We start from the raw sequence: 20,097 nt of genomic DNA, 5'->3' as shown, positions 1-20,097 counted from the left end.
TGACTTAATTTTGCGATATTATTATCTAGATTACTTATATTTAATATTACTGAGCTGTTCTAGATGATTATTGGGGAGAGTGGGGGGGGGGAGGGAGTCAAACTATAGAAAAGGAGCTTATAATATTAGATCCTTAATACAATAGTATGATTTTGCCTTTTCATACTGAGAGCAAATAAAGGATCTTTAAGGCATTTCACTTTCTACCTTAGTCTTCCAATCGTTAATTTCCATATTTGTTGCAATCAGGCACTATTATGGTTCTTTCACTAGTGGTGTTTTTGATTGGGGGCGCTTTGGTGACTTCTAAGTCCACTTCCCCATGGACGCTCATCAGTGCCCATGTGTGTAAAATACTATGTCAATGTCTTTTAGTTTTTTGAGGCTATATAAACACCCTTGTGATGGTGCTCTGCCCACCAAGGCAGGAAATCTGAATATTAGGCTACAACTGCTTTACCAGGCAACTAGAACAGGTGACCTAAAATGGCCTTTTGAATCTTGGAATTTGATATAATTTAAAATTTTTATTTGAAAAATTAAAAATTCCAAACTAAAAGTCAGGAAAGTTGGGTTCTGGTCCTAATTCTGCCACTGAATCTCGGTGACTTTGGGCAGGTCTCTTGCCTTTTCTGGAATCTGATTTTTCCTCTTGTACTGTAAGTGGGTTGGAAGAGATGACCTCAACGGGGCCTCCGACACTGACACTTCAGATGGAGGCTTCAAGCAGCCTTGTTTTTTCCAACTGCAGGTCTATTTCTTGAAGTGGGAGATGTGGCCTTTGGGGGAACCTCTACAAACTTTAATGAACTGCTGACATTGGCCAGTGTAATAGTGAGTGGATTATTCTTACTTCACACCTTCTTTTCCGATTTGATTTTATTCCCGTGGCTTTGGAAATGGATTAAAAATAAAGTACAGCTAGCTCACAGAAGTGTTAGAAGCAGTACCTAACTGCAGTGTCATTGGTTACTAAATAAAGGAAGACCCATTCAACACCTGTAAAGCTGTAACAGTGATGGTCTCCATGGTAACAGTTAGGTTCTAGGATGAGCCTTGACCAAGTTCCAGTTAATGCCTGTCTTTAATACTGTCTGTAATATAACACCTCCTTCCCTGCTTTGGGTGAGCACTAGGAGGAGGTCAGAGTCAAGTGGAGGAGGATGGCGCTGGTCATAACGCCATCCTGGTGGGACCAGGTCAGCACTATGATGCAGGTTAGGATGAAGTCAACGGGATAACGAGCTGACCTCAGCAAGCTGTCTTCTCTCTTAGGCTGCCCCACGGTGTCCATCTAAAACCGGCAATGCACGAAGCTGCTGACTGGATCGGGCAGTCCTTCTCCAGAAGTAATTATAAAAATGTCCAAAGGGAACACTTCCTATCCTTAGGTCAGAGTCATCACCTGCTCACTGGTATCGTCATAATCTGCCCTACCACCATCTGGGCTTCTGACTTGTTTGCTTTGCTTCTGGAAGGCCAGTTTGCTCACTCTGGGGAGGACTGGCTCCCGGAATCCGGAACTTTGGCTCTTAGCATTGGCAAAGACCAGGTCCCTGGTCTGACCCTTGGAGTCATTCCAGGAAATGAGGAATCTAAATGAATTTTTCTAGTTCACTAGCTATCAATTGTTGCATTGCTCCTCCCAGCTACCTTGAAGAATTTGCTTAACTGTATTTGTAAATAATCTAAAATAACATGCCTAGGACTTCTGTTAATATCGACATTAACTTGATTAGGTTTGCCATTATGACAACATAATTTAATTACTGATATACTGGACATAATGTAGGCACTCTAAAAGCTACAGTCTTTCAAAACTATCTCCCCTTACTCATTCAATCTCTTTGTTCAACCAAGTGCGTAAAACATGTATATACCAAGTGCGTAAAACATGTATGGAAAAGTATTAAAAAGCACAGCCTACTCTGTGACTATAGGGAGTTACCAGTCTGGGCTGACAGGATCCTCTGCTAGATTGTTGACTCCTTAAAGGCAGGCTCCAAGATCTACAGGTCTTTATTTCCCCACTGAGCTAGGGCCCAGCATATGTGAACAGTCATTATTAAGGGATTTGTGGATAAACCTTGGCCTATGCTAAGCAAAGTTGTAAATCTGAAGACCTGAGATAAGTCCAACCTTAAATATTTATTGTCTGGATGGTCTTGGGCCTCAGTTTCCCCAGGTAAGAAGAAGACAATACTAAGGACAACCTCACTGATCTAGTGTTTACTGATTAACTGGGAGAATATATATCATTGTTTTTTAGATTTCATTCAGGGTAAAAGCCAAGTCCATACAAAGTCCATGCAAAGAGGATATGATCTGCAGCAGCCCTGGCCCCAGTCACCTCTGACCTCTCACACCCTATTGCTACAGATGTGTTCTTGCTGCTCCTGCTTTTCCTAGAATGCTCACAGCTCTTTCCCATTTCAAAGCCATGGTCCTTGCTGTTGCTTCTGCAGGCAATGTCTTCCCCCTAGACATCCCCATGGCAACCTCACAAGTGTCATCCTCTCACTGAGACTAAAACCAACCACCCCATTTACACTTGTAACTTACTACCTCCATTTCTCATCCTCTGATACCCTCTACTCTGACCTATTTCTTTTCCCATAGCATTTATCCTATTCTAACTTACCATATCATTTATCATGTCTGTTATTTGTCTACCCTCACTGGCCTCACTGAAAGTACCTTACAGGCAGACTTTTCCTTATTTTATTCACTGCACAGCATGTGGTAGGCACTCAACTAGTGTTTGTTAACTGAATGAGTAAATGAATGAAAGTAAGTTGCAAAGCATGGAAACAGTGGCCAGGCTGTCTATTTCCTGTATAGTGGATGCTTCTCTGGGCAGGAGCTGGGATGTGGCGCTTAGCACATGGCAGAAGCACAACTGTCATGTGAAGAGTGGATCACATGAACAGCGGGCTCAGGCCACAGGTACCCCATGAAGTGGCTGGCGCAGTTCTCAGTGCCTCTCCTTAGTCCTTTGAAAAGAAGAACTTAAGGGAGGTTTTAAAAATGAATATTTCCAATTTCCCCCAAATAAGAAAGATTCTTCTTGTCTGGCCTCACTACTGCAACTTAATCCATGGGCATGATTCTTTTCAAATATTATCTTCTGCCTGGTTAATGTATTTGTTTCTTTTCATAAACACCCTACTTTATACTGGACATTAATCTAACCACTTAGACATGATTAGCAAGCTAAGGGTCTTACTTATTAAAAACAGTTAATTTTCCCTTCTTAAAAACATTGAGACATTTGAATCCCTGAATATGCTCATTTATCACCAACCCCCAACAAGGCATTCAGGAGTTCTCCATGTAGGACATGAATAATTTTTATAAAAACGCAGTTGCTGACTGTGTCGTACATCCACGCAGCTTTATAAAACAAAGCAAATGATTACCATCAATTACAATAACCTCACTAGACAAGACGGCAATTAATCTAAGCTCTTCAGATAACGACTGTTGCACTGTGCCAAGGAAAATGCCGGAGTTAATGGACTTATCACGATCAGCAATGATAGATGGGGCAGATGGCAATGTGATTATTCATTGTCAACAAAATAAACACATGCTTTGTTGCTTGAAGGGTTTACCTGGGTCCTCTCAGTGGATAGCCAAAAACAAAGGCCAAAGGTGGCCATGGAGATAGCACAAAATACAAATACAATGTTAACCTACAGGATGGGATATATTTACTTTAACTGGGGCTAATCATCAGTGGAATCGGATTGGAGAACATTTTCTTTAAGGAAATCATGGACTGTGTAGAATGTCAGCATCAGAAGGCGCATTAAAGCTAAAAGGATGTGAGTCACTTTTATGAAGTTCTCAAATTCCATTCCATGCTTAATAATTCCGGTGATGGGAATTCGCTAGTGTCAGAGGTAAACTCATTCCATTGATTGATAGTCCTCATACTTAGAACATATATTCAGCCAAATCCATTTTCCTGGAATTTTCACCCATTGACTCTAGTTCTTTCCCTCATACCACAAAGAAGATGCCAAACTCTTCTTGCTCACGACAGCCCTTTAGATCTCTCGAAGGCCAAATGCCTATCCAACTGCTTTCCATATGACATTGTTTTGGTTCTTCCAACATCCTGATTTCTGGCACCTAAACCGACACCAGTTTATAGACCAGCCATACACAGACCACTCATACTGAGATGGAGGGGCTCGGAAAGAAATGGGATACAGCCCATGTGGTCTACCGAGGGCAAGGTCTAACTGTACTCTGCTGAGGCTGATGCTCAAGGTTGCCTTGGATCAATGGATGTGTGTGTGGCTACTACCATGATTGGGAAGCAGTTCTCCAAATCCCACCAGTCTAGAAAGCACATGGCTTTGCTATTTCCAGAGGGCAATTACCTCTGGGCGCTCCTTTTTCATTTTTTGTGCTGTATGGCTTTCTTAAGTCCTCATTGTTTACAAAACTGGGACAATTTAGATGGAGCCTGAGCTGAAATTGGCACAGTGGTCACTAACCGAAATCTCTTGGGGGAATTTGTACAAATGTGCACACCTGGACCCCACTCCTGGAGACTGATTCAGTTGCCATGGGAGAAGAACTCAAATGTAAATATTTTGACAATGATTCCCAGTTAATGCTGATTTGCAAATGCTTTCTTCATTGAGAAAGCTTAAGAATACACTATTGAGGGAGTGCTTCACAAATATCAGACTCTCCTGGGAACTTTTAAAATACAATTCCCTGGAGTGTCTGATACCTGTGGTCTGGGGTAGGTCTAGGAAAATGAACACATTGACAGATCAAATTGTTATATGCTTTCCTTAAGGATTTTGGAAGCATTCATTTACTCCAAAATTGTAGTTCATATATCAATTACAGAGCCCCCTTATTATATACTGAAGAAACAAGCTACTCTAAGGAATTCTACAATGTAAAGATTTTAGCCAAATAAACATCTATATTTTTTCATTCATTCTTTGAATAAATTCTTTAATAAATTCATCTTTACTCTGAGGGAATCTTGTGATAGGCACTGGAATGTAACAGTACAGTGAGGGAGGGAAAAAAAAGAAATAACAGCACAAAAAATAAATGAACAAGTAACTCAACAAATAAAATGATCAGAACTCTTAAAATAACATGTGTTTTTAAAAGGATGAGTTTATCTAAATTTGAATATTTTCTAATTCAGATTGGCAGTCTCCAGTCATTCTTAATTCATGAGTTGTTGCCCTACTCTAGTTTAAGATCTGCAACTAGGGATTTTCGCATTACAGTGCCTTTGGCAGACATCTCTAATCAATCCTAGAATTTCTGCTACACATTCTGGAAGGAGACCCATATTCCTGCTCAACCCTGTCTTCTATGCAGCCATTACTAACTGAAGATGTATGAAATCTGTGCCTTTGTTGTCCCTCATTTCTTGCTTTATCTTTGTTGTCTATGAACCTTTGAGTACCCGTGCTCCTCACATTTGGAACCCCTGTTAATTTTCAAAGTAACCTGGAGAGCTATCTAACCCAGCCTTAGAAAGATCAAATAGCCATGTCAAGATCACACAATTAGTGTGTATCAAAGCAGGAGGTACAAACTCAGGTTCTGTGACTCCAAACAAGATGCTTTTAAAATTGTTCTGCATTGCTCTTCTTCTCAGCCCAGTTTAAAGGTGAGGCGTCGTCTGATCCCTTCAAGTAAAATTTGCCAATTCTTCTTTGAGTTGGCCAGAGCCTTTGTACATCTCCATTACAGCATGACATTATACTTGAATGATTTGAATATAGCACCCTTTGAGCTCCTCTGTGATAGGAGCTCTGTGGTTTTATTTGTTTTAATCTCTGTATTCCTGGTAATAAGCAGAATGCCTAGGAAGGTTCTCAGTTGATATATTTTGAACAATTATTAAAATCTGGTCACTGGACTCATCAAGATGGTGCATTTCTTTCTCAGTGTATGGCCTTACGATATCAAAAACAATGCTAACTTTAAACATGATCTTGATTAAAACCACTTAAAAAGACCAAGTTGATAATGAGATATACACTTTTGTTATCTCAGAGCTGTCTTGACATCAGTTACTGAGGACTCGTAAACAGAAACCTCGTTACAGGATATTGAGCAGGTAAAACCCCTGGCCCCTTATTGATAACCACCCTCAAGTGCAAGAGAGGTCAAAGAGGTCAAATAAAACACACCCTGCTTGTCAAGTGTCATAACACAGATGCCATCTGCTTCAACTGTAGCTCTCATCCTGTAATTGAGACTGTGGTTTGGCTCACTGCTGTGGCTTGAGTTTTGTCTGGGGTGATGGTGGCATACAGTGACACTCACCACTAATGGTGACTATTTAGTTGCCTGACATTTATTTCACAGTAACTTATAGTTTTGTGCAGATTAGACCCATTCTCCCAGAATGGAGAATTATGGAATCTATGTTATCATATGTGACATATGGGAGATTGAATACCCAGATAGAAGAAAATGAAGATGCGCTTGAAAGGTAAGGGCTTGGGGTTGAAATAATGCTCTGGAGATAACTTAGGGCATGAATCACAAGAGAGGTGCACCCAAGTTTTGGAAGGAAACATTCCGTTTCATTGTGGCCTTCCCTGGTAAACACTGGAAGCTCATTATAGACTTCCACATCAACTTGCAAAAGACAGAGGGAGAAAGAAGGTACCGACCTTCTTGTTTCACAGATTCAAGAGAAATCTTTCTACCTGTCATCCCACCGTGGATATAAATAGGCACCAAATCTTATTAAGTTGCACTTAACCTTAGTTCCCCAACAGCCCCACCTACCTCCCCAGAGAAGGCTTGTCCGTTGAGGAGGTGCTCTGACCCTTGGCTATCTTCACTCCCAAAGTGTAGCCGGATCTCCTCCAGCCGGTGGCTGTATGTCATGGGCCCTCCTGATATGTTGACCAAGTGCTCCTTGTCCAGGCGCAGGGACACGTGTCTTCCAGTATTGTACATGGTCCCACTGACCTGCAAGGCAATGGGCAACAGGTCAAGCAAGGCTCTTCTCCTTCCATTTCTCACCAAACCTACCACGGTGCTTAGACCTATGCCTTTTGCTTCCTCCTAATGGGAGGACATTAGGTTGAACCCACATGTGGAATGGGGAGCAGCAGGCTCCCCAGAGGGCATTCCTGCACTACCTGGCTTCTATGGTACTTTCTGTGCAGCATAAACCACATTATCATTTAGGAATTTGAGGTAGAAACTCAAAGGAGACCTCACCAACTATGACTAATATTTTGGACATTGCACCTTAGAAAGCATTAACTTGTCTTCTTACCATAAATACTTGGGATGTAGAAATGCTGCAAAAGTTCAAGTCTCAGGTGTGAGAAATTGGAGAAAGCAGTTAGTAGGGGTGAGATGCTACAAAGGCCAAATGAGAGACAAGGAAGCCAAAATGGATGAAGAGGATCAAAACCTAGTGGGAGACTGAAGGCATAGGTCTGCAATCTCAAGTGTCCAGTCCAGTGTGTCTTGGTTAGGTCCCTCTCTCACCTCTGCAACCAGATGTTGCACAGAATGAGAGCTCTGATCCTTCCTTAAAGCTGGTGGCCTCAGTGCGAAGCTAAAGAGATTCATACAAGCTTCCCCTTTTCAAAGATTCCTAGACTTACTCCTCACTCCCAAGTCCAACTTGCTGCAGCCCCTGCAAAAGGCTAGCCTTATTGTTTGTGGTCCTGTTACTCCTTTCCTTTTGGAATTTGATGTTCAGCTTCATTTTCCTATTACCTTAGCACCTCTCAACACTTGGTTCTAGAACACTGATTCTTCCCTTTGACGTTTACTGTCTTAGTCTTCTGGGTTGACTTGGCTCTAGGTGTGATCAAAAGCTTCAGGAAGACTTTGAGTGGGTCTGGATGGAATGTTCTAGGCTATTGGATGCAGAGCTACTTGAATTTTCTTCCTGTGTACTCTGGCTCCTTTGGGCCAGCCCTATGGATTCCTTAAGAGCTTCACATAACTGTTGATACCTTTATAGCACTAGCCTTGCCTGCTCGTCCACTTTTCTTACACTAGTCTTTTAAATGATCCGTTAGTTTAGGTCTGTACAATGCTTACTGTGGCAGAGACAGTGATGCTTGCCAAATACTCCATTGACTCATTATGCTACCATCTTGCCATAAGGTGGAGGCCATGGTGTTGGTCACGGGCTATGAAGGGACATGACAAGTGTCACTTCGAGGCTGAAACCATGAAAAGCTTATGCACGATTCTCCAGTCTCTCTCTTTCCCTGCTGCATCAGCCAAGTGGGTGATGTAGAAATATGTAAATGTGGTGCAGCTACAAGATGAAGCCTATGTCAGCCTGGGTCCCTGGCAGATTATAAAATGGCCAGAACTCCCCCTCCCCACAGCTGCACTCCTTACGTGTGACTCTGTAGCCATTCCCATGAAGATAGGGGTCTATTTCTTCACCCCTTGAATCTAGGCTAGCTTTGTCACTTGCCTTGACCAATCACATGTAGTCGATGTAATATTCTACTTCTGAGAGTCGTAGATCCTTACATGCTTTCTCCCTCCTTCTTGGAAACTTGAGACCTCCATGCAAACAAGCCTGAGCTAGCCTGCTGGAGGCTGACACCATAGTGAGGAGAGCCACCCCAGGAGAAGCCATGCTAGACTGGCCATTCTATGGATCATCCACCAGCTGACTGGCCTGGCCAAATCAGCTTAGGCTGGTCCAGACCAGAAGACAGGCCCACAGACCTGGAGCCTTGGGAGTGAAATAATTGGTTGTTGAAAGTCCCTAAGTTTTGGGGTCGTTTGTTAAGTAGCAAAAGTTAATGGATACACACTATGTCAACCATCTTCTCTCCTGTGATCTGGAACTATCAACAGAGACTCTGGATGGTCTCTGCTGAGTTCTGAACTGGAAAGTCACATGGGGACCAGACAGTCAATCCACTAAGCAGTTGGAGTCAGATCTGAGAGAGAGAAAAGAAAAGCAGACGTGCCAGCAGTGACAGAGGAAACCATGCGGAGAGAGAAAGGGAACTGGAGAGAATAACTGCCCGACCTTCAGAAGCTCTTGGCACCTCCTTATTCCAGTTCCTTCTTGAGACTGAGCTGTACTTTGTCAGATAATTTACCAATAGATTATTCTTTTTTGTAGGTTATCTATTCCTTGCAACCAAATGATCCCTGTCAAGCACCCCATTCCTGTTCTCCAGTCTCAGATAAATACATATTTAGTCAGTATGACATAATGAGAATTTATATACAGGCTTTATGGTTAGAGCAGCTCAAAAAAATAAAAATCATCCAGAACCACTTACCCAATAAGCACCACTAATATTTTAGTATATGTACTCCTCACACTCATAACTCTATATACTCATATTTTAATGAAAATATTTTATGTGTATATAGAGAAATTATTTTTCACATATATGATTCTATATATAAATACATACAATTATATATAATGTATTAATGTAATATTAATATATAGCATAAATATATTACATATTATTTTTACTAACATGAATATTTCTGGTTATTAACTGTTCTTCTGTAATAACACTTTGCAATAACTGTATAATATGCTTCTATAAAAATATATAACTCATTGTTGAATCTTTCCATTCTCTCCATTTTTTCACTATTGTACAAAAATAATGCGATGAGCATCCTTATAAATAATAGTTTTACTAAAACGGGGCTATTTCATTAGGCAAATTCTGGGTGTAATGGTGTACACATCATCACTGTGCTTACTCTCCAGTGCCACATCCATCTGCGGTGGAGAGTACATCCCACAGAGCAGGGCTGGATCTCTCTAATTCTCTTCAAACAACATGAAGAACAGAACCATAGGATTCAATCTGTAACATCCATGGGCACCTATGGTCTGCAAGGCAGCATAAGAGGAGCTGCTCTGAATTCTTATAGGACATGTGCTCTGTCCCACAGCGCAGATATCTTGGGCTTCCCTGCACTTCTAGCGGTGCCTTCATCTCTGTTTCATGTTCCTAAGAAAACTGTTGTCCACTGAATCAAGCCAGTGACAATGTCGTACGCTTGTCTGCATTTTTGCAATACTTAGGAACACACATTGGCAAATATTTGATGGAAGAATCAAGGACTCTTAAATCAAAAGATTCCAAATCTGTCTCTCAGTGACCTTTCAGTGAATTATTTTATTTATTTATTATTATTTTTAATTCTCACCTGAGGACATGCTTAGAGAGAGAGGAAGGTGTGTGTGTGTGTGGGGGGGGGGGGAGACAGAGAGAGAAAGAGAGAGACATCAATCAGTTGCCTTCTGTATGTGCCCCAACTGTGGGTTGAATTTGCAGCCCAGTTATATGATCTGACCGGGAATAAAAGTGGTGACCTTTCGGTGCACAGAACGATGCTCAACCAACTGAACCACTCACTCTGCAGCTTCATTTTCCTTAACTGTGAGGTAGAGATAAGAAAATTTCCCCCATGAAAACAAGGGATAAAAAAGGTATGAGGCATGCAGAAAACAAATGTCAAAATGATAGAAGTAAATCTCGCCTTATCAGTAATTACTTTACATGTAAATGATTCCACTTATATGAGGTAACTAGAGTAGTCAAAATCGTAGAGATAGGGAGTAGAATGGTGGTTGCCAGGGGCTGGAGGTAGGGAAAAATGGGGAGTTATGGCTTAATAGGCTTAAATATTCAGTTTTGCAAGATGAAGAGTTCTGGAGATGGGTGGTTGCACAACAACCTGAATGTACTTAATACCGCTAAAGTGTACACGTAAAAATGGTTAGGATGGTACATTTTATATATGTATTTTATCACCATATAAAACTTGGAAAAAGGTCCCCAATGAGGTTGTGGTGAGAATGAAATAAATAAGACGTGTCATTTTCATTTTCCCCCTTCCCTTAACTTTGACGTGTTGCATGGGTGCCTAGCTGATGTTGAAGGACCCATGCTCATCTCCCATACTTCCCGGAGCCTGGTGGGATCCAGTGCTGCTTGCTGAGAATCACAATGAAGTACTTTAATTGGCTTCTGCATTGTGATGAGTCACTTGTCTCCCATTTAGGATTTTAAAGCTCTAGGCGTGTGAAGCAAACACAAAGCCAGGGTCACCAGGAATAAAACACTGCACCTTCTAGTTCTCAACACCACTTTTAGACCCCTTCTACTTACATGACTCTATATTCATTCATTCATTCATTCATTCATCATTCATTCATTCATTCATCATTCATTCATTCATTCTATTGTCAGAAATTCATACAATATTCAATATATGTGACTATGCACTAGGAGCTGGGAATTGTGTGGAGTAAAACCAGGCATGCTCCCTGCACTCATGGAGCTCACACTCTCCAATACATAGAGACCAGAGTGGGGGAAGGAAGTGATGGGGAATCCATCTGAAATTCCACCACTTGCCTATGTGTTCTTATAATTAGATGCAACACCCCCTTATCCCCACCCTTTCCCCAGACACCAAAATAACATTAATTTGTATTAATCAAAAAAAGCTGTGTAGCTTGGGTATGGTTTGTTGCACTTTAATTTAAAAATAAAGGCTTGACAACATTATGTATGATATCTAACGGTGCATCTGCATTGTAGTAATTAACATTGCAGCAGTGTCATTTCATCTGTGATGCTAATTACTGTGTTTCCAATGAACTATGTTGGTGCACAGCACGTTGAGAAAGTTGTATGATGCAGATCAGGAAACAGAGTGAATGGAGAAGTTGATGCTACAGCAGATCTCCAGGTGGCCTCTGGCTGCCTCCCAGTTCTCCTTTGTGTTGTATTTCAATCCACTGTGAAATGAGGAGAGAGGTGAATGGGATGCCCATTTTACAAACGAGGGAAGTAAGTGTGGATGGTGAATGCTCAGCGACTTTTCCCGGATTACACAGTTGGCACATAGGCAAACCCAGGTCGTCTGATTCTACATCTAATGAGCCTGATATGAGCAAATGCAAGTATCTCAGCTCATTTCAGATGGAAATTACGTCAGGGGTTTTCATTTCTTCTCCAGTCTGGAGATTCAGGGCAGAGGAAACAGAATCCCAATTGTGTAAAAGGAAGAGGTGGCCATCTGACTTGCACAAGAGCTACCTGCATCCTCAACACAGTTGGGTAGGAAAGGCAGGGTGGAGGGCACCCACAGATTCTGAGGACTCACTATGTGTCAGATAGCGTGTCACTTTATAGGTCAGGAAACTAGGTACACATAGGCTAAGAACTCTACTCAAAGGGGAGCAGGTGACGAGACTGACACGCAAAAGAAGTCTTTGTGAGCCAAAGATCATGGTCTTCCACTGTCTCAGAGAGCAACTTCAAAGCCACCAGAGAGAGGCTGCATTCCATTTCTCAGTGACTTTGTAAATTCAGACATTGAGAAATGGTCTTTTTATTTATTTTTCTATATAGAGTTGGCACAGGCCTTGCTCACAACACAAGAGTGCTGGCATTCTTGCCTTTCGGATACAGTCTTATTTAGCAGATTGTCTTTGACTATAATTTGAGGGAACACAATGGGCTGACATCCACAAGAGTAGCAGTGATTGTGATGTATTCCAGGCCTTGTACTTAGCAGCTTCATTTAATATTTGCACTTCCCATGTGAAAAGGGATTATTATTCATATTCTACAGGGAAAGACATGAGGCTCAAAGAGATTAAATGACTCTACACGAAGCTCCAGTTAGAAGTCAGCAGAATCAGAATTTCAGCCGAGGCCTGTCAGATTCCACCTTCTACAGCTCTTGAAAGAGAAGTCAGAATTAGGCAGAGAGTGTTAGGGAAATCACATAGTTCATAAGGAATTTCTGGGGTTGGGACTAAACTTTTAAAGCCCATGGGTGTACTAGTTTGGGTTAAATTTGGCCAGGCCTGGCCACAGTACTCTTGGGGGGTTTCAAGATCCAGGACAGCAAGGGGAATCCAGTCCCCACTTACTGGAGTTGAGAGATGGGTCATACATACCTGCCTATCCTAGTGCTGGCTTAGCAACTGGGTGGCTGAGCCCATAATGTTGGCTCAGCGCCTAGAGGAGTTAGTGAGGGAGGTCCGACAACCATGTCATATAAATTAGGTGTCCTTTCTTTGCAACCGAGGTTTCCTATTATGTGTCTCTGACTGCTCTGCTGAGGTGTGTAATAGGCCTTCTTTGAATGTAATTAGTGAGCCTAAGAGATTTAAGAACAGAACTTAGTCTGGTCTCCTGCAGAGCAGCTCAAGATGCCAAGGGGTTGACTTGTAAAAGCTGAATGCAAGGAGCCAGAGGGCTGCTTGGTTCCATGGACACTCCAGAGGCATCACTGCCAGGAGAAACAACTGGAGTCAAATGATTGGCCTCACAGCAGCATAGCATATACATGGATTGACAACATTAGGGTAGTGTGGATTCTAGAGCTAAAAGGACTTCAGAGAGAACGAAGCCCAATCTCTTACTCAATAAACCAGGAAACGGACACCCAGAGAGAGAGAGAGAGACTTGTCTAGGATTGTACAACAAGTAAGTGGCAGACCCAAGACTAGAAATCACATTTCCCCTTTCTCTTATCCCCCCCCCTTTAAATTATTGTATGTTGAGGGTACAGAGCAGACTGACATGGGAGTTAGAACTGCTCCAGTACTAAGGGTGTGTATATGTGAATGCCACAACCCATAGAAAAGTAGAATAAAATTCAGCCTGACATCTGGACATAGCATGTACATGATATGATTCATTTGGGTCTGGGGCTCTTCTCAGGACTCACCCAGATGTTCACGCTATGGAAATTTCAGAGCAACGATTAGACATGGAGGGGATTAGATGTTGAAGAGAGAGATGGGGGTAAAGGATGTGGAGCAGTGGGAGAAGGCATTTTTGTAATGCAGCTTTCAAAGAAAGCAGAAGATAAATATTTGGAGCTCTTGGGTTTGCAGCTGTTAGGAAGAAAGTGGCTGAGACGAGGGTAAGGAAGAAAATAAAACCCACCAGAGTGATCTGCTTTGAGTTGCCATAGATGGAGTTGTGTAGGAGGGTTGAAGAAGTACTTCCAAGATCTCACCCACCACTCTTAACCCTGGAGGGCGGATAGAGGTCTCTTCCTTAGCAATGCCAAGTTTATTCTAGTCTTTCTCTAACCCATCAGTATGAGTCAGTCTGCCTTTCCTTTGCAAAGAGACTAAGATTTTGGAGTCAACATTGAAAAAGCAGATGAAATGATCACATGGGCTGCTTATTTTGACATTAATCCTATGATGATGAAGATAAAATTGAACCTATGTATGGCAATACTGACTCTTCGAACAACACACAATTTCTTTGCAGACTCTACAGGGATGCTAGGCAGTACCACTGCAGTGAAGCATCTCTTGCCATGATTGGTGCTAGTGGTTATGACCAGAGGAACGAAGATCAGGTATGAAAGAAATGGCCTGGTCCACAAAGGTGTGGGCTACGTGAAGAGAATCTCTTCATCCTCCATCTTCCTCAAGGGGACACTGGGCAGGTGGCTGCCATTAAGTTGGGCATGCTCTTACCAAACATAATTGTTGGTACTGAGCCCTTTACCTATACCTCAGCCTTGACCAGTCTCTGGCCAGGGTGTTGGGGGGACCTCAGAGAAAAGTGTCTGGAATGAGTTTTTCCCTTATAGTCCTGGATTATGGGTTTCCAGGATGAGTCCCATGAACTACTTGTCTACTAAGCCATCGCTACCAACCAATGATTTTTACTAGTAATTAAATAGTCTATAATAATAAAAGCGTAATATGCTAATTAGACAGACCATCCTTCTGGACATCCTTCCGGACGAACTTCCGGACGAAGCCAGGACTGCAAGGAAAGCCCGGGTCCCGGATGCCTGCCAGCAGCCAGAGGGAAGCCCAGGTCCCGGGTGCCAGCAGCTGGAGGGAAGTCTAAGTCCCGGGTGCCAGAGGGAAGCCGGTGCCGGCAGCCGGGGGAAGGAAGGCCTACTCTTGCACAAATTTCGTGCATCGGGCCTCTAGTATTTAAATAATTTAATATTTAAGTAAAATGTAATAATTTGTCTTGTGTCTCCTTAGGTGCTTTATGAACATTTACAATCCCTACACAAAATCTGCAAGGTAGGTGTGATCTTCACATGTTCCAGCTGAGATAATGGACGGCACACAGAGGATTATGTGACACCCCAATGACTGTGCAGCTGAGATTTCACATTGTTGTCTGCTTTTCACCCTGTGCATGTCTCAGAGGTCCTCCAGCGTAATGAACATTTCCTCTGCCCTGGAAGGAAGGCTCAGGGTCTTAAATGGATAAATATCATTCACAACCTAAATCCAAACAGGACCCCCACCCCCGATACACTTATCTTTTTGGATTCACCATGGTGGCCATTTAATACTACAGCCCTTAACAAGCGATGGGTGACTGTGAAAAAAGACACTTATTTATAGAAACAGCATGGGTCCTTTCTAGAAGCAAGCAACCAAGGGAATTACATTTTCTGAGTAGAGGTCACATCTAAATATACTGCTGCTGCTACCACGTTGACATCACTAGCCTCTATTGTACTCTATGTGTCTGCCGCTGTGCATGCATTAGCAACTCGATCCCCGCCACTGCCCAGGAAGCAGATAGTTTTATTGCCAGCATTCCGATGAAGAAACTGAGACTCCGTGAGGGTACACAGGTCACAGAGCTATAAGTGTCAGAGACCATAGACAGGAAAGAGCCTGTGTGGACTGCAGACTGAGCTGCTCTATTGGCTCTGAGGAGGGAGCGATGACTTCTATTCAGGAGCACTAATGATGTTTCCCCAAAGGGGCTGGCATTGGACATGGGCCTTGGAGAAGGTGGGATGCAGATGTCCAGAGATGCTTAGATTAGGGAGTAGCCTCAGCAAAGACCTGGGGATGGGAAAATGCAAGGCGTGCAAAGAAAATGGTAGAAGTGACTAGGCAGTGTCCCTGGAGTAATTCAAACATGAGCAACCACGGGTGGGGTGGCACGGGTGACTGAGACGGTAGGTCCTGGACTCCCTGATGGTGCTTTACATAGCTCATCTCATTTACTTTTCATCAAAACCTGTGAGGTAGGGCGTATTGCTATTTCTGTGTTACAAATGAACACGGGGCTCTGAGAGGTTAAATAACTTACCTAGGTCATACCTGTCCCCACTCTTTCCACTATAATATTAGAAAAGGATACTGTTCCCCCCAAATAACTTCCTGCTGGCACAATCTGCCCCACCACACTGATTCTCATTTTCCACAGTTCAATATCAGACAGCGCCCCTGCCGGCTGCCTATCTATCATCACCACCTCCACCATCACCACCCACATCACCCCTCTCCTCCCTCCTCCCTAGTCTTTGATAATAGGAACAAACTTGAAAAATCAGCAACCAACAAAAGCCCAACGCAATGAGTAAGTAGCTGACAGCATCAACGAGAATCTCCCCCTGGGGATGAGAAGATAAATACCACAATAACCCAAATCTCAGAAATACATGGCTCAGTTTTATGCAACTGATATTCCATTTCATGGATCCAAAGCAACAGTTACATCAGCCAATTTATGACCTTATATAGTAAAATGCCTACTGAGGGGAGGCAGGGGAGCCTGTGTGCTGTGGGGATGCTTTGCTGAGGTTCCTGCAATCAGCTTTCTGGGGGTCCAGTATGGGGCAGCAGATGGTACTCTTCCCTTCCATCCATGACAAAAGTATTGAGTGGCTCCAGAGTTGTTTGTCCAATTGATTCAGCTGATATTATGAGAGCGTACATGCCAGATAAATCAGAGCAAATTAAATGCACTGCTGTGCTCCTGTTTCCTGCAAGCAGAAGACAATCTTAAACCCAGAGGGTCCAAAAAACCATCTAATCCAGCGGTCGCCAACCGGTGGTCTGTGGACCACTGGTGATCCCTGAAGTCGGAAAGGTTAGATTCTAATCCTTTCATATACCCCGCTCTTGTCCTAATTCCATCATTCTAGCCCAGTGGTCAGCAAACTTCGGCCCCTTGAGTGTGGCTCTTCCACAAAATACCACGTATGGGCGCGCACGTACAGTGCGATTGAAACTTCATGGCCACACTGAAGGGGCCAAAGAGCCGCATGTGGCTCGCGAGCTGCGGTTTGCCAACCACGGTTCTAGCCCATTGAAAACCTGGACAGATTTTGTTTTTTATATACAATGAAGTGTTTCTCATGGCACCTTTTGGCTATGTCAACCCCCCTCCCCCTGCATTTTTTATGGTCAAAGAATTTAAAATACAGCAAAACCTGTTTTTTACTACTTTCTTGATTTTCTCTCTCTCTCTCTCTCTCTCTCTCTCTCCACACACACACACACACACACACACACACACACACTCACCGAAACTCTCTTCTTCATCTCTGACATATAATCATTCGACAATTATAAAAATGCCACCACCTAAAAGCCTCTATAATGTGTCCCCTTCTCTCTGTCTCCACAACCAGTACTTAATCTTATTCTGCCCTGTTATTTTATGTTGTCCTCTCCTCTCCATCCCCCAGCCACTGCCTAATTTAAGCCCTTATATTATTGCATCTCCTCAAATCCCAGGTGCCACAGACTGTCAAATGGGCAGATTTTGTCCCACCAGAGAGAGAAAATGCTACCAATAAAATGATGATACAGTATTTTTTGTAGGAGGCATCCTCAAGAGATGTTAAAGCATAAAAGGAAAATGTGCATCTTAAACATTGATGGTACACAGTATCTCAACGAAACCCTTGTAATCGTCTCTCCCACAATCTTGTAGGGGCACAGCAGGGCCTTTGCAATTGGGCCCTATCCTACAGCTCTTTTTTCTCCGCTTGGGAAATCCCTTCTCACCCTTGCAGACCACCTTCTCAAAGTCCTTTGGGACCCCATAGGTGTGGTGACGATGCTTCCCTGTGCTCCCCTGGCATTCTGAACGTTCTCACGTGGAATAATACCTACATATTACTTTGTGATTATCTGCCTATGTGTTTTTCCCTCCAAGGGCTATGAGGAATTTGAGGACAGGCTACATGTCTCCTTCGCTTCAATATCTCTGTCCCTGGTCTATAGCAAGTCCTCAATGAGATTCAGGGGTGGGGAACCTTTTTATCACCACGGGCCATTTGGATATTTATAACATCATTTGAGGGCCATACAAAATTATCAACTTATAAATGAGCCTGCTACATTTGGTAAAACATTCAATTAACTCACTATTAACGCCTTGGCAGGGCCAGACCAAATGATTTTGTGGGCCTTATATGGCTCGTGGGACAGACGTTCCCCACCCTTGATAGATACTCCTGAACACAGCTGAAGACTGCATGATGCTCATAGCTTCTGAGCACAGCCACTAGAGGGCAGTGTGGAACCATTCCGTGGCCAGAGCTGCTGTTTCCCAGGAATCTAGGTTGCAGAGGCTGAAGGAAGCCAGGCCTCCTGTGGGCAAATTGGCTGAGAGCCGCCCTAGAGGCTACATAGCTCCAAGGATGCCAGTACCATTCTGCAGATTCCATGTTGAGGATGCTCCTTGAATCCCTGTATCCCTTGCCAGCACCTACCACTAGGTGCTTTCTGGTGGCTGCCTGACCACATTTCTTTCATAAGAGCTGAACGCTCTTCCCAGCTTTCTATCTTGAGCAGAAGGGGGAAGCTGTGAAGAGGGAAAGAAATATCTCCGGAATATTCTCATTTCTAATAAACACAGGCTTGCCATGAAGGGCCTGCAGTATAATTGCTCCACTTTGAAGAACAACAGGTAGCAGCATCAATATTTGATTTTTAAAAGGTTGTGCGAACGGTTTTAAATATTAAAGATAAAGGCAAAGTCTCAGATCGTCTTTTCATCTCAGCAGTTGAAGCATTTTAAACGGAAAACGGTGCTAATGAGCGGAATAAGACCGTGTACCCATCAAATGGCATCGGGTTGCAATGAAGCACAATCATTTTGAGGTGGGGGCGGGGTCGGGGTGGGGAGCCATAGCTGCACCAGGGAAGTTTTCTGTTCATTATCCCTGTAATGAGAGAAAAATAACGCAACCACCAGAGTAACTTCCTCCCATCTCATCGCGGGCTGTTTAGTTCCCTCTATGAGTGGTCTGGGACAGGCTCCGAGAAAACCTCATAAATTAACTATCCAACTTCCTGCCTAATGAGCCCAATATGTCAATTTTCAGTGATCAAAATGATGCAATTCAATAAAGCACAGTTCATTTTGTAAGGAAATACACTTTTAATAGGGAGAACGGCAGGGTCACGGGCCTCCTGAGATAATTATGGGCCAGAGGAATTAGCGGCGTGGAGCTGAACTCACTGCCTGGAGACTCCCCATGGGGTTAGTGTGGCAGATATTGTCTTTCAGGGACAATAAATTCCTTCATTATATTTCCATTCCTGCATTAATGCAGCGATCTCCGATTTACTTGTAACCAAGAAGGCGGGTTATTCCTGCAACTTGGCATTTAATGCTAATGAGTGCTAGCAAGTCAGGCAGCTCCGTGTGTGTGTGTGTGTGTGTGTGTGTGTGTGTGTGTGTGTGTGTGAGAGAGAGAGAGAGAGAGAGAGAGAGAGAGAGAGAGAGAGAGAGAGAGAGAGAGGTTCAGGCAATCCAACAGGACAGTCAGGGACCTGAGAGATCACTGGGGTAGGGTCTGGAGAACTGAGATGGCTCAGGCCAGCCAGCCAGATGGATGAATATCTGGAAACATCAGGAGTAGATAGCCTGAGAGCCCTGAAATCACAGCTGGAAAGAGAAGCTGAGCTGACTAGCAGGGAAGCAGTACCAAGTGGAAATCCAGACCGAAAAGGCAAGGGGTCCTTTGGTAAAGCAGATGGGACTCAGTTGAAAAAATGAGAGTTCAGCAGAAACATGTAGGACCCAGTCTCAGAAGCAAGAAAGGGTGATGGGAACTCATGCTGATTCAGGGTTGCCTATGCAGCGATGGGGCCCAAGGGCAGCCAGCCCATGAGTGTCTCTTTAAGAGGCTGCACCTTGAGACACCTCCTGTAAGACCAAGGACTCCATAGTCAGCCTTGTTGGAATTGCTTGATTCTATAATCTGCACCCAAGAGTGAAAGGTACCTTTTGTTTTTAATGGCAGGGGTAGATGGGATGAATTTCACAAGTCTCCATGCGGGAACAG

At 43.3% G+C, this 20,097-nt stretch overlaps 1 protein-coding gene across 1 annotated transcript in view; it reads right to left on the bottom strand.

Annotated features, from left to right (window-relative positions):
* The window catches only part of CA10 (carbonic anhydrase 10), a 360,899-nt gene that overhangs the window by 71,809 nt on the left and 268,993 nt on the right, over positions 1-20,097 (bottom strand). Inside the window, exon 4 of the mRNA XM_006099862.3 lies at positions 6,793-6,978. Coding sequence (XP_006099924.1) covers positions 6,793-6,978 — 186 coding nt within the window. The remainder of the gene's footprint in view (positions 1-6,792; positions 6,979-20,097) is intronic.

The sequence above is a fragment of the Myotis lucifugus genome, unplaced genomic scaffold, assembly GCF_000147115.1.
Source record: "Myotis lucifugus unplaced genomic scaffold, Myoluc2.0 scaffold_287, whole genome shotgun sequence".
Classification (NCBI taxonomy): Eukaryota; Metazoa; Chordata; class Mammalia; order Chiroptera; family Vespertilionidae; genus Myotis; species Myotis lucifugus.
The sequence above is the reverse complement of the archived record's forward strand: the minus strand, read 5'-3'. Positions and strand labels throughout refer to the sequence as shown.